This window comes from Pristis pectinata, chromosome 31, assembly GCF_009764475.1.
Source record: "Pristis pectinata isolate sPriPec2 chromosome 31, sPriPec2.1.pri, whole genome shotgun sequence".
In the NCBI taxonomy this organism is placed as follows: domain Eukaryota; kingdom Metazoa; phylum Chordata; class Chondrichthyes; order Rhinopristiformes; family Pristidae; genus Pristis; species Pristis pectinata.
Window position 1 is genome coordinate 13285687 of NC_067435.1, and position 14580 is coordinate 13300266.

General features: G+C 42.6%; 1 protein-coding gene across 2 annotated transcripts in view; it reads right to left on the bottom strand.

Moving 5' to 3' along the window:
- icam3 (intercellular adhesion molecule 3) overlaps positions 1-14580 on the bottom strand; it is a 75218-nt gene that overhangs the window by 21446 nt on the left and 39192 nt on the right. Inside the window, exon 1 of one of the 2 annotated variants that reach the window (XM_052041925.1) lies at positions 4508-4790. The exons of the other annotated variant lie outside the window; for it this stretch is intronic. Within the exon in view, the coding sequence (XP_051897885.1) occupies positions 4508-4574 (67 nt within the window). The 5' untranslated portion in view covers positions 4575-4790. Of the gene's footprint in view, positions 1-4507; positions 4791-14580 lie in introns of those variants that run through there. 2 annotated transcript variants of the gene reach the window in all.

A 14580-nucleotide genomic window follows, 5' to 3' on the forward strand; every position in this document is an offset into this window, starting at 1 on the left:
TTGTTATGGACTTGGTGAAAGTCCCTTTAAGATAGAGTGTGTGTGTGTGTGTGTGTGTGTTGTTGCTGGTTCGTGACAAAATATCCACCCTATTAGAACAAAAGAAACACACTGAGTCATGATTCAGTGTTAAAAACTATTTTATTAATCACTACTTATGATAATATGAAAAATAGAAGTAAAAATGTTAGCATGTTAGAAATTCAAAAATATTAAACCTTGAACATTAACCCCTAAACTAAACTCTTCGTGTGTGTGTGTGTGTGGCAAAGTCCCAAACTCCAAGTCCAGGAATGGTTCTTAAAGTTCAGTTCCGCAAGCCATAAGGTGAAACATGAGCAAAGGCTTCTTCAACAACCACCGTTGTCTGAAGATAAGACGTAGATGTAGAGAAACATAGAGAGTAATTACGAAATCCAAATGTTCCACGATGGAACCCAAACAACACTTCAGTGTTTACTCGGTAGTGACTTCCTCACCCCGAAAAGCATCCGAATCGTGGTCGTCCACACAAATACCTGTTTCCTTCTACAGGTCAGCAACAAGGTGAACTCCACTGGATTACTTCCAATTTCCATACATGGATTTCTGTGGCAGACACAGTTATTGTTTCTCATCCATCGATACAGAAACTAGCAGGCTGGTGTCTCTCTCCCTTCTTTCTCTCTCTCTCTCTCTTTTTCTTTCTTCTTCTGACCTCTTCAACAACATCATTACGTCCTTTATCTTCTGTTGACGTAAGCACGCCACACACACACTCTATCTTAAAGGGACTTTCACCGAGTCCGTAACAAGGTCTACAGCAGATGCTATCTCACTGGATCTCCACTCTGCTCTGGACCTCCTGGACAACCAGAACATGTATGTCAGGCTATTGTTCATTGACTATAGTTCAGCATTCAACACCATTATCCTCTCAAAACTTGTCATCAGCTCCAAGACCTGGGCCTCTGTACCTCCACCTGCAATTGGATCCTCAACTTCCTCACTGGGAGACCACAATCAGTTCATATCAGAAATGTCGTCATCTCCTCACCGACCATCAACATAGGTGCAAATCAGGGCTGTGTGCTTAGCCCGCTCCTCTACTCTGGCTTAGCATAGCTCCAATGCCATCTACAAATTCGCTGATCATGCCTGGTATGGAAACTCCATAAAGAGGCTACAGAGAGTGGTGGACTCAGCAAGTCCCATCACGGGTACAGCTCTCCCCACCATCAAGGACATCTACAAGAGGCGATGTTTCAGGAAGGCAACGTACATCATTTGGGACTCCCACCATCTGGGCCATGCCCTCTTCTTGATGTTGCCATCAGGCAGGAGGTACAGGAGCCTGAAGACCCACACCTCAAGGTTCAACAACAGCTTCTTCCACACTGCCATCAGGTTCTTGAACAGACCTGAAAAACCCTAACACTACCTCAGACTATATTTCTTTTATTCTCTCTCAACTTGCACTAATGTCATTGTATTTATTTTTAAGTGTAAGTTATGTATCATTTATGTTATTTTATGTTTGTGTTAACTTATGTTTGTAATATACTGTGCTGCTGTTGCAATAAGCTCATTTTCATGGCATTTATACCTTGTGTATATGTGCATATGACAATAAACAAATTTGAATTTTAAAAAACTGAAATTAAAACTTCAGTTTTTCAGCTGCTGGAAATCTGAAATAAAAACAGAAAATGAAGGAAGCACTCAGCAGGTCGGGCAGCATCTGTGTAAAGAGAAAGATTCAGGTCAGGGACCCTTCATCAGAACAATTCATCTTCCTGGGTGGCATCAGTGCCAGGGTGGGAAGGGATGCAACCCTCTAGCAAGGATAGGCAATAAGGCTATCTGTAATAGACAGCTGTAGGATGGAGTTCAGGATATTCACGTTAAGGAAGCACCTTTGGAGAGGTCTTTGAAATGTTAATTCCAGCAGCTGTTTACTGCATCTCTGTTGCTGATGAGTTCACCCCAGTTTATGGCTCTCAATGAGTGGGGTTGTGGAGATTTGGAATGTAGATGGCTTTTACAGCACTGAAGAGCCCACATGTGTCATGGCTGTCTGCAAGTAGCTAAGCCTCCCTGAGCTTTCTCCATCTACTGTTTGTTGATTTGGTCATGGATTTTCTGCTGGACCTCTACTTTCAGGTGCCTGTAGAGCTCTTTTCCTGTAATTAAAAGAGGATCTTCCAATCCTGTAGTTGGTGGTGCAGATGATGTGGACATCTTTGTGCTCCCTCACTCAGATAATGATAACAGGTGATGACAACAGATAACAGGTTCCAGTGCTTGGACCAGGAGTGTTGCCATGATGTCTTGTTCTTGTCTTTCTGACAAACAGGTACTCATTAGGACATTACTGTGCTCCAATTATTTTGTAAGGAGAAGGATCCTGTTAGAGTTAGACTTCTCCACTCCTTCCTTGACAATCACTCCTTGCAAGGGGGGCTTGTGTCCCTTCCTACCCAGGCATTGATGCTGCTCAGGAAGATCAGTTGTTCCGGTGAACGGTCCTAAACTTGAAATGTTAACTGTTTCTCCACAGATGCTGCCTAGCCTGCTAAGTGTTTCCACCATTCTCTGTTTTATTTGGATTAGTTGTTCCCTTTGTAATGTGAACCAGGATATTTTTCAAGGTCAGAGTAGAAGTCCTCCTTAGCCTCTGATGCTTCAAGGTTGGGGTGTCTGTACCTATGACCTAAGCATGTTGGTTCCACGTTGAATTGAGCCAAAGGGTCATAAGTTGTTCACTAATTCTACAGGGTGACTTGCTGAGTCAGTAAACTCACTCATTCTTGAAGGTAAAGCACACTTCCTGAAGACAGCATACAGTACCTCTTCTGCTTTGCCCTGCCCAAAGAGGGTGTGCCCATCACCTTGCTGTTTAAACTGGCCATCTCCTCACTGTCATGACTCAGTCGCTGGTGAGATTAGCCATGAGATCCCTGATATTCCAAGTCCTGTACTTCATATTATAGATTCGAAGTTGCCTTATATTTATCCTTTATATATTCCTCATTCAAGGGATGTGCCCCTCACAGGCTGAGCCATCATTTAGTTACCCATCTCTAGTTGCCCTTGAAAAGCTGGTGGTGAGCTACCGTCTTGAACCACTGCAGTCCTTGAAGTGTTGGTGTACCTACAACGCTATTAGGGAGAGAGTTCCAGGATTTTGACCCAGCGACTGTGAAGGAACAGCGATAGATTTCCAAGTCAGGATGGTGTGTGGCGTGGAGGGCAACTTCCTCTGTGTGGTTTCTGTTAAACCAGCCACTACATGGGCTTCACAAAGCAAGGCCTAGACCCATTGTCGGGACTGGAACCCCGCACTGCTGCATGATATTAATGCTCACACAATAGTGGGCACACGGTATAGGAGCCACCTGGTAAAGGCACACCAACACACATACATGTGTGGGCTCAGCACAGCGGCCCGTACATGGTTCCAGGCTCCGGTCAGCGTATACAACGTTCACTGTCTCATGTTCCCAGGAAGCAAAGGTTTCTATAGCACATTCACATATTTGCTGATGAAAGCTCTGTGGGGGAACGCTGGAGCTAAGACGACAATCCAGACCATAAATTCTTCATATACCGAGACACGTTGACATTTCGATGATTTAAGACAATTGTTTAATTTCTGCACGGGGTGATTGGATCACCAGGGGGCAAACAATGCACGAAAATGGGAAGGCGAGGAAGATGCTCGATTTTCCTTATTATTGCAAAACTTTGGTTCGGTGCCAATACAAATAAATAAGCAGGTCGTTTCACTAACAAAAATACTGAATACAACATACGAACGAAGACCCGGCTCTGCTCGTGCCATTTCGTTGGGTTCATCATCCGTTCATACTACATACAATATATAGTCATAAATCTTACACCACCGCCATTCTCTTAGCCCTTCTGCCCTCTCCTCAGTTCGCTTCCAATATTTATCCAAATTTCCTTTAAACATTCCAGCTGAATCCATTTCTCAACACCCTTTAGGACATTGTGTTACAGATCACAACGTGACTCTCCATTCGTTTATTTCCCCTATTTGATTTATTTTGTAAATACTTAATTGATTACAGTTTGATTATCTCCCTATTGATGTGCTCGATGGAAAATTCAATGCCCCGACTTACTGCACAATGACTTTCCACCATGCCGAACCGTGCAGCGGAGACACTGGTAATAAAAGATGAGTCCTAGGTAATTCCGCAGTTGATATATTAAAACTGAGCCCCAGCGAGTCAGTCCCTATCCGCCACCGCACCCACCCTCCCTCCCCTCCCCCCAGTGAGTTCCAGACCTCGGGTGAGCTCAGGGCGTGAATTTGCCAAGAGTGAAGGAGAACTGGGGTGTCAGGTATCCAATGGAGACATTTTCACCGGGCTGCAGTTCTGTTTTACCCCAGACTGCCGATCGTTGGGTACCGTTAAGACCTCGCTGCAAAATGTTCAGTGTTATTGGACGGGAAACTCGGCACCGCAGTTAATTACGATCGTAAAATCGCCGCAAATACCTGCTACAGTAAATAACGAGGCAAAAAGGCAAACATATCCAATCCACGGAGTGAGTCCGAAATCCATAATTGAAAGATTTCAAGTACAAAATCCTGAAAGATGCTTCTTCAGTTTCCTGATTCGGAAGTGCCCCGGGCTCTCCACGTCTTGAATTGAGATGCAAACATCAGAGCTTTCAGAGAGACTGGAAGGGAAGATGAACACTGCCTTTCTTAAAGAGCTGTTTGAGATGTCCTCATTGATTGCGCTGACAACTTTTGTTTTGCCCTGCCCCTGCCCGTAATCCGCATGTGTCATTTCCCACTTGGTCCATAAAAAAGGCATGGATTTGTGGCATATTTAAAACGAAATTTGCGCACAATCCGTAAATGAGGGCTTGCCAAACAGCTGGGTCCGAGAACACTTCAGTAGTTTCCTGAGATTTTTGTTAAATCGTACGTGCGGGAAATCTTAAATAAAAATAGCAAATGTTGGAAGTACTCAGCTGGTCAAATAGCATCTGTGGAAATACAAACAGAATTAATGTTTCAAGTCTGGAATCTTTGGATAGAACTGGGAAAGAGAAAAATAAGTTAGTTTTCAGTAGCAGAGAAGGTAGAAGAGAGAAACAAATGGAATATTTCTGATAGGGTGAGACCAAATTGGTTGATGGGGCAGTTAGAGTAGCAGTTATCAGCACATTATGCTTCTTTGCCATTTATACTGGTTGGTGCTGCTTGGGAGCTGTGGGCATGCTACATTGGTGCCGGAAGAGTGGCGACACTTGCGGGCTGCCCGCAGCACATTTTCAGTGATGCAAAAAGACACATTTCACTGTGTGTTTTGATGTACATGTGACTAATAAATAAATATCTTATCTTATCCATCCAAAGTAATAGACGATCTTAACAAAGAAAGTACATTGAGGGAGGAGTTGGCTAGAGTAGACTGGGAACACAGGATATATGGTGGGACAGTTGAGGAACATTGGAAGACTTTCAAAGAGATTTTTCATACTTGCTCAACAAAGTATATTCCAGTTAAAAGCAAGGACAGTAAGGGTTGGGAGAGCCAGCCTTGGATAACTAAGGAAATAAATGAAGACATCAAACTAAAAGCAATGCATCCACAGTCGCCAAGAGTAGTGGGAAACTGGAAGACTGGGGAAGCTTTAAAAAGGAAGAAAGAACCACTAAGCAAGCAAATATTAAAAAGATAGATTATGAAAATAAACTAGCACAAATTATAAAAACAGTAAGTAAAAGCTTTTATAATAATATAAAGCAGAAAAGGGTGGCTAAAGTGAGAAGGGGCAATTAATATTGGGTAATGCAGAAATGGCCAAGGCTTTGAATGACTATTTTGTGTCAGTCTTCACAGTGGAGGACACGTCTAACATGCCAAAGAGAGATGTTATGGATGCGATGGGAGGACCTCGATACAATTGCAATCATTAAAGAGGTAATGCTGAGCAAACTAGTGGAACTAAAGGTAGATAAGTCCCCTGGTGCTGATGGTATGCATCCCAGGGTACTGAAAGAAATTCTGGAAGTTATAGTAGAGGTGTTTGTGATAATTTACCAAAATTCTCTGGACTCTGGGCAGGTCCTGGTGGATTGGAAGACAGCGAATGTCATGCCACTACTTAAAAAAGGATATAGGCAAAAAGGCCAGTTGGCTTAACGTCTGTAGTCGGGAAAATGCTTGAAGCTATTGTTAAGGAAGAAATAGCAAGACGTCTGGATAGGAGTGGTTCCATCAGGCAGACACAGGAAGGTCAGGTTCTGTTTGACAAACTTACTGGAGTTCTTTGAGGATGTAACGAGCACAGTGGATAGAGGGAAGCAGGTGGATGTCATATACTTGGAATTCCAAAAGGCGTTAGATAAGGTGCTGCATAAAAGATTTATCCTTATGATAAGGATTCATGGAGTCGGGGTAATGTTTTAGCATGGATAGAGGATTGGTTAACCAATAGAAGGCAGAGTTGGGATAAGTGGGTGTTTCTCTAGTTGGCAATCAGTGGTGAGTGGAGTGATGCAGGGATCGAGGCTGGGCCCACAACTGTTCATGATACACACTAACGATTTGGAAAAGGGGACCAAGTGTAACATATCTAAGTTTGCTGATGACACTAAACAGAGTGGAAAAATGAATTGTGCAGAAAATTCAGAGAGTCTGCAGATAGATATAGATAGGTTAAGTGAGGCAGATAGAGTACAATGTTGGTAAATGCGAGGTCATCCACTTAAGAAGGAAAAATAGAAGATCAGATTATTATTTAAGTAGTGAAAGATTGCAGCAGGCTGTTGTGCAGACGGAATTGGGAGGGCTTGTGCATGAATTGCAAAAAGTTAGTTTGCAGGTGCAACAGGTTATCAAAAAGGCAAATGGAATTTTGGCCTACTTTGCTAGAGGAATTGAATTTAAGAGCAGAGAAGTTATGCTGCAACTGTACAGAGTACTGGTGAGGCCACATCTGGAGTACTGCATGCAGTTCTGGTCTCCGTAGTTGAGAAAAGATATACTGGCTTTGGAGGCGGTGCAGAAGAGGTTCACCAGGTTGATTCCAGAGATGAGGGGGTTAGCTTATGAGGAGAGATTGAGTCGCCTGAGATGAAACTTGCTGGAATTCAAAAGAATGAGAAGGGATATTATAGAAATATATAAAATTATGAAAGGGATAGATAAGATAGAGGCAGGAAGGTTGTTTCCACTGGTAGGTGAGACTAGAACTAGGGGACATAGCCTCAAGATTCAGGGGAGTAGATTTAGGATGGAGATGATGAGGAACTGCTTTTCCCAGAGAGTAGTGAATCTGTGGAATTCTCTGCCCAGGGAAGCAGTTTAGGCTACTTCATTAAATATATTTAAGACACAGTTAGATTTTTGCATAGTAGGGGAATTAAGGGTTATGGGGAATAGGCAGGTAGGTGGAGTTTAGTCCACGGCCAGGTCAGCCATGACCTTACTGAATGGCGGAGCAGGCTCGACAGGCCAGATGGCCGACTCCTGCTCCTATTTCTTATGTTCTTAATAAAATTACACAAAGGAAGTGCGTGTGACTTGCCAGCCTCTCCGGGGTGATGGTACTAGCTCCCATGTGCACGCTGCTCTTGACCTAGGCAGCAGAGATCATGCTCCTAACAGCTATTGCAGTCTTTGCAATACATTTTATAATCGGCACATAACGCAGATTGGGTAGTGGAGGCTGGGAGACCGATCCACTAGATTTTCCATCTGATATCACGCTTAGCTTTTTGTTTTGTTCTGTGCTCATCCAGTTTTGAATGTTTACATAGTTTCTGCATTGATAACTAACCTTGGAAGTAAATTTTACTTATTAAAAATTCTACATCACTTCAGGGTTCAGGGTTTCTGGGTTCAAGGTGGGGAAGGAATTCAGATTAGGAAGAATTTCTTCACTCATGCAATGCATTGAGTAGAATCGGGCAGTCGGAAACAGTGACGGGTAGAGGTGTTTTACCTCTGAAGAATGAACAAACCTAAGCCTCCTCATCTAAAATGTTTCTAATATGTTTGAGAAGAGTCAGAGCTGTTAATCTGTGCCCTTCACTATACAAAACTTTTTGATTGTCTTTTAAACAATCCATTTCAGTAAGGGCCTTTGACCTGAAGCCTCTTTTTCTCTTTACACAGATCCTTACTGGCCTGCTGACTACTTCCAGCATTTTCTGTTTTAATATCAATTCAGTAATATCTTTAATCAGCACAAATAAGTGGGTCACTGTTCAAAAGTAAGCAGTTGTTCATTTAAAACAGGTGAGGTGAAATTGTTTCTTTCACAAGGTTGAGTCTTTGTAACTCTTTACCTCAGAGTTTGATGGAAACCGAGTCCTTGAATATTCTTATGCAGAGACGGATAGATCTTTGTGAGCAAGGGAGTGAAAAGTTATCAGGATTAAGCAGGAATCTGCAGTTGAGTTGCAGTCATTTTAGCTATGATTTTATTGAATGGCAGCACAGGCTCAACGAGCCAAGTGAGATGCTTCTGATCCTAATTTGTATATAAGTTACATGAGAGCTAACTTTGGACAAGGTGATAAAACCCAGTATCACTGCTGATGTTCAAAATTGCTTGTTCATGGTAGAATTTCTCAGTTAAAATACAGAATAGTCATTTTCCAGTATTCCCAGGAAGGCTTCATTCTGCCTACCTGTTTCATTCTTGAGTGCATTATGGGTACCATGTACATCTTCCACAAGATGGACTGCTGTTCCTTGCCAAAATTTCTATGACATTTCTTCCCAAACCTACAACCTATACCATTTAGAAGAACAATGGTAGCTAGGGCATGAGAGCACTGCCACCTACTTAAGATATCTTAGATCTCTTTATTAGTCATGTACATTGAAACACACAGTGAAATACATCTTTTTGCCTAGAGTGTTCTGGGGGCAGCCCACAAGTGTGGCCACACTTCCGGCGCCAACATAGCATGCCCACAACTTCCTAACCCTTATGTCTGTGGAATGTGGGCGGAAACTGGAGCACCCGGAGGAAACCCACGCAGACACGGGGAAAATGTACAAACTCCTTATAGACCGTGGCCGGAATTGAACCCGGGTCACTGGTGCTGTAATAGCATTATGCTAACTGCTGCGCTACCGTGCCTGCCCAGACTTGCAAGGTACCTTCCTGGCCACGCACTACTTGGAAATATTCTTCATTGGCATCGGGTCTAATTCTTGAAAAACTACCAAGCAACACTATTGGACATCTTTCACCACCACCATCTTCTCACAAACAGCTAGGGATGGGCATTAAATGCTGGCATTTCTAGTGACATTCGATCCTGGAAATGAATGAATAAAAGGTTCACTGTCTGGTGAACATACACTACACGCTTCCTTCACATTAGATGGCCAGGCTTTAATTACAGTTCAGAGTACAGTACTTCTTACACATTTGGTCCCATGACTTCTGTATGTGAAAGACAGAATTTATAGAATGTCACTTGACAGAGGAAAGCCATTCGGCCCACTGTGCTTGTGTTGAGTCTTTGAAACACCAATCCTATTAACCTTACTCACCAGTACTTTCCCCATGGCCCTGTAATTTTTCCCCTTTCAAGAACTTATCCAATTTATTTTGGAATGTTACTGTTGAATTTGCTTTCATCTTTGTTATAAGCAGTGCATTCCAGATCTGAGGAACTACCTTCACCGCATGGACTATAGCAGTTCAGTAAAGCAGCTCATCAGCATCATTTCAGGGATACTCAGAAATGTCCTGGTTAGTGATACACACATTCTTGAATTCACAAAACAAAATCTCTGCATGATTTTTTTTTGCCAAGTAATTTCAATTCCTTTACTAATCACCATAAACCTATGTCCTTTAATTACTGACCTTCTACTGAAACCAATATCATCTTATTTACTGTATCTATACTAATTGTGATTTTGAGAACCTTCATTAAATCTCTGCCTTTTAAACTCTTTTCATAATCTCATCCTTGGCACCATATTGGCAAAACTCTTCTCAAGCATTTCTAAGACCTTGACTTTATTTTTAAAGTTTGGAATTCTAACTATTTCATGTGAAATTTGTTTCTGCTCATAACAGTCAGAGAAAGGTTGATTGCACTTTTCCAGGCTTCTTGTGCTACAGTGAAAACACGACAAGTTTCTTCACCGTGCACATATGCTTCACAACTAATGATGAGTTACAAAACAGTGAGCACAGACCTCATGGTGCACAGGACAGCTATGATCCCTGCCCTCCCGCATGCTTCTGAGGACTGGATTGCCCTCAGCAGGCACCTCTTCGTGCTAGAAAAATACCACCTACGTTACCTCCACAAAATAAAATGTTCCAATTTATTTGAAGCATAAACAAACCAATGTCAGTGCCTTTCACAGGCCACTATCCCCAGCATTGGGGCCCTAGTTAAACTCAGTTGGCTGCACTGTGTAGACCACATGGTTTGTGTGTCTGACAGCATTCTCCCGAAACCATCACTCTTTACTGAGCTGCAACTTGGGAAAAGATCACCAGGTGGATAGAGGAAAAGATTCAATGATGTTCTTAAAGCCTTCTTTAAAAAAAATACATTCCCACTGACTCTTAGGAATCTGTGGCCCATGACCACTCAAAGTGGAGAAGGTGCATCTGTGATGGTAATGATAACCGCAAGCCGCAAGCCAATACATTGGGAGGATGTCCTGCGTAAATGGGAGTAGTATATACCTCTCAAACTATCCAACTTCCTGTCCCATCAACCACCACCTGCCCCATCAGTGAAAGAGTCTGCATTTCCCACATTGGCTTCATCAGTCAACTCAGAACCCACAAAACCAGAGTGGCAGCAAGATATCCTTGATCCCACAGGACTGGAGAAGAGATCCTGTCCTAACAGAGTCCTCCAGGAGAACATCCTTATTGAAGAGGGCAATTTCCTGATTTGCTGTAAACACAGGGATGTTTCCTTGTTTATTTCGAACTGATTGGCTTTTAATGTACTTCTGTGCACAAAGAGCTGTTTGTTTTCCCTTGAGAGTGGTGGAGGACACACTAAGGAAAACAGCTCTGAGTAGATATTTAGGTTTATAAGTAATGATATTCACCAATTCGATGAGGCTGTTATCACATAACGTCTACACATATGGATACACAGACACATTTTACAACCTGACATGCTGACCAAGCGCGCGCGCGTGCACACACACACACAAACACACACACACACACACACACACACACACACACACAGAGGAAGGGTAAGGAAGGTACACACTCATATGCTCTTTCCCACATCCTCCTCCTGAGCTGCTCACCTCCTTCCTCACAGTCAATTCTCTTTTCCACTAACTCCCAACCTCCCTCAGTCCTTTCTCCATCTCCCCCTTCCATCAGTGCCCCTTTCCTATTCCCTTCCTCTGTCAGTCACCCTTCTCACCTTGAAGCATCCTCATTCTTTCTCTCTTCAAGCATCCATTGTTTTCCATTCCATTCCCACCCCCAGCTATTACCTACATTCCACTGCCATTGACCATCCCTCCACTCCATACCCCCTCCCAACATCCCAGCTGCACTTGCACCACTTTGCCTTGTGGGGTGAACCCCTACCCTTTCCTCTGCCATTTCTTCTCACTGGGGTGGTTCCTGACTGCTGAACATCTACCCTGTAGGTCCAACCCATGATGCCTAACATGGATCCCCAGAAAAACCTTGCAGCTGCCTGTCCAATACTGTCTGGTGGTGAAGTTCAGCCTGTGGGTTTTGCTGGACAGCATATAGATCCTGCCACAATTTCCACAGAGTCGTCCTGTGGAAATTGTGGCAGGATCTATATGCTGTCTGACATAAGGAAAGTCATTGCAAGGATCCTTTTCAGTTGCCCCCTTGCCATGGCCCATGACCGCCTTTCAGTTGCATCAAGATCAGTCCATCAAGAGGAACAATGGAGATGGTCTTTACTGCATGACAAATCCAGAATAAATGTAGAGGGTGGAAACCACCACTTTATGTACCCTTAACCTCACAAAGACTTCAACTCCATCACCAAAAGGGATAATGGAGCACTCTTTTCAAATATGATGTCCTGAGGGATTTATCAACATTTCCACATTTGCAACAGGATGTCAAGTAAGCTGTGTTGAAATCAATGAGTTCACCACAGGCCCAGTCGCAGTGCAGACAAAGGTCAAACAAGGCCGTGTCACTGCACCAAGCTTCTGATCTTTTTATGCCTCCAAAAAGCTTACTGTCGGGATTAAAGTTAATCCACAGAACAAATAGGAAACAGCTCATCCTTCATCATATCCAGTCTAGGATTACTGAAGTTGTCAATTTACTGTATGCACATGGTACTTGCATATCTGAATATTCGAAGAATGAGCTTCCAGTCAACATTGACTCTTTTGCTGAAGTGTAAGAGAGTATGGCTCTTATTCTAATCACCTGGAAGACAAAGTTGATTCCACTGCACAACATTACCCCCACTCCTCCAGTAATCACAATCTTTGTTGAAAACCTGAAAAATGTGGATCATAGAAGCCCCTCTCAACACTGGAGAAGGTGCATGTGGGAAGATACTGAATGCCTTGGATTCTACACAGTGGGAGGATACGGGGGCCATCTGCAAACAGTAGAAGTACATAACATCCCAAAAAACATTCACCTTCCCTGCAAGTACCTCTTGCCTCAACAGTGGCAGTGTCTGCATTTCATGCATAACCACCTCAGAATCGACAGAACTGGAGTGGAAACAAGTCATCCTTGAGGTATTGTTTAAGAAGAAGACTTCTTTGACAAACTAGGAGCATTAGTGTTATCCATTCAGTGATCAAAGATTTGCCATGTCAATCAAGATTGCCAAACAGCTTTAGCCAACAGAGCTCAGCAATAAAGAGAATGTTATATATTAAGTATTGACTATGATAAGTAAGAAACCTATTTCTTATAGGATGAATGTGTTACTGTCAAAACAAATAAATGATTTCTTCTGTGCTTTGTAAGTCTGAGAAAAGGAAAAGAACTTATCTTTTATTTAAAACCACTGAGAATGTTAAACCATGCAAGCCCCTTTGTTGCAGAATTTCTATCCAGTGCCAGACTTGATAGCACAATGTTCCTGCATGGAACATACACGTGTTAGTTCCTTTCATATGCTCAGCATAGTCAAGTAATTACTTTTTCATGACTAATTCTGGTTATTTTGTAAGCAGAAACTGATTGCATAGTAATTAGATCAAAAGCCAGAAACTGAATTCTGTGGAAGTCCCCGTTTGTGGGAACCATTCAATAAGATCATGTCCTCAGTGTCGCTTTCCTGTACTAACCTCATACTCCTGCTGTAAAGACCAAACTTGGGCCAAGTTTTGTCTTTTTGTGCTATGATTGTCAGCAGGACTGGGTGCCATTTCCAAAACTCCCACTTTCACTTTTTTTTTCCTGAGAAAGACTTACAACATTATGCCAATAACTGGCTCTGTTAAATTTCTGATTGAATCCTTTGCCTTTCCATTCAGTCCCTTTTATGACTGGGTTTAAGATTGCTCTGTGAGCTGGAAGAAGTGTTTGGCAACTATTTTAAAGAAGCTTGTTTTGTTTACCGGAGGCACAAGAGATTCTGCAAATGCTGGAATCTGGAGCAACACACACAAAGTGCTGGAGGAACTCAGCAGGTCAGGCAGCGTCTGTGGAGGGAAATAAATGGTTGATGTTTTGGGTCGAGGCACTTCATTAGGACTCAATGAACAGACCTGATGAATGGTCTCGACCCGAAATGTCAGCTGTTTATTTCCCTCCATAGATGTTGCCTGACCTGCTGAGTTCCTCCAGCATTTTGTGTGTGTTGTTTTGTTTACCCTTACCAGTTAATGTTTAAGTACATTGATCTTATTCCCTGATTAGAAAACAGAACAGCACAGCACAGGAATAGGTCCTTTGGCCCACCAGCTCTATGCTAACCATGATGCCAATCTAAACTAATCTTATATGCCTGCACATAATAAATATCCCTTCATTTCCTGCCTATTCATATGTCTGACTAAATGCCTCTTAAACGTTGCTATCATGTATGTTTCTACTATTCCCCTCCCCCCCAGCAGCACGTTCCAGGCACCTACCACTCTGTGTTTAAAAAAACTTTCCTTGCAAATCTTCTTTAAACTTTACTCCTCTCACCTTAAACCTATGCCCTCCAGTATTTGACATTTGCACTCTGGGAGAAAGACTGTGACCATCTATCCTGTCTATGCCTCCCATCATTGTATATGTTTCTATAAGGTCACCCTTCAGCCTCTGACACCCCAGACAAAACAATCCAAGTTTGTCCAACCTCTCCTTATAGTTAATACACCCCAAACCAGCAACATTGTAGTGAACCTCTCCTGCACCAAAGCCTCCACATCCTTCCACAAGGAAAAGTGTTTCCTTTATTCACAGAATTGCTGCTTTTGAACAAATTCAGGTGTTGACATAAGCATTATTGGTTTCCATTTTACTCAGATCCATCGCAAAACTGCATGTTTTAATCTTTCTTTATGTACATTAATCTTATACTTTTAAAACCAACATTCCAATAAACGCTGATTCTATGGGAATATCTATAGTATTTTGCTC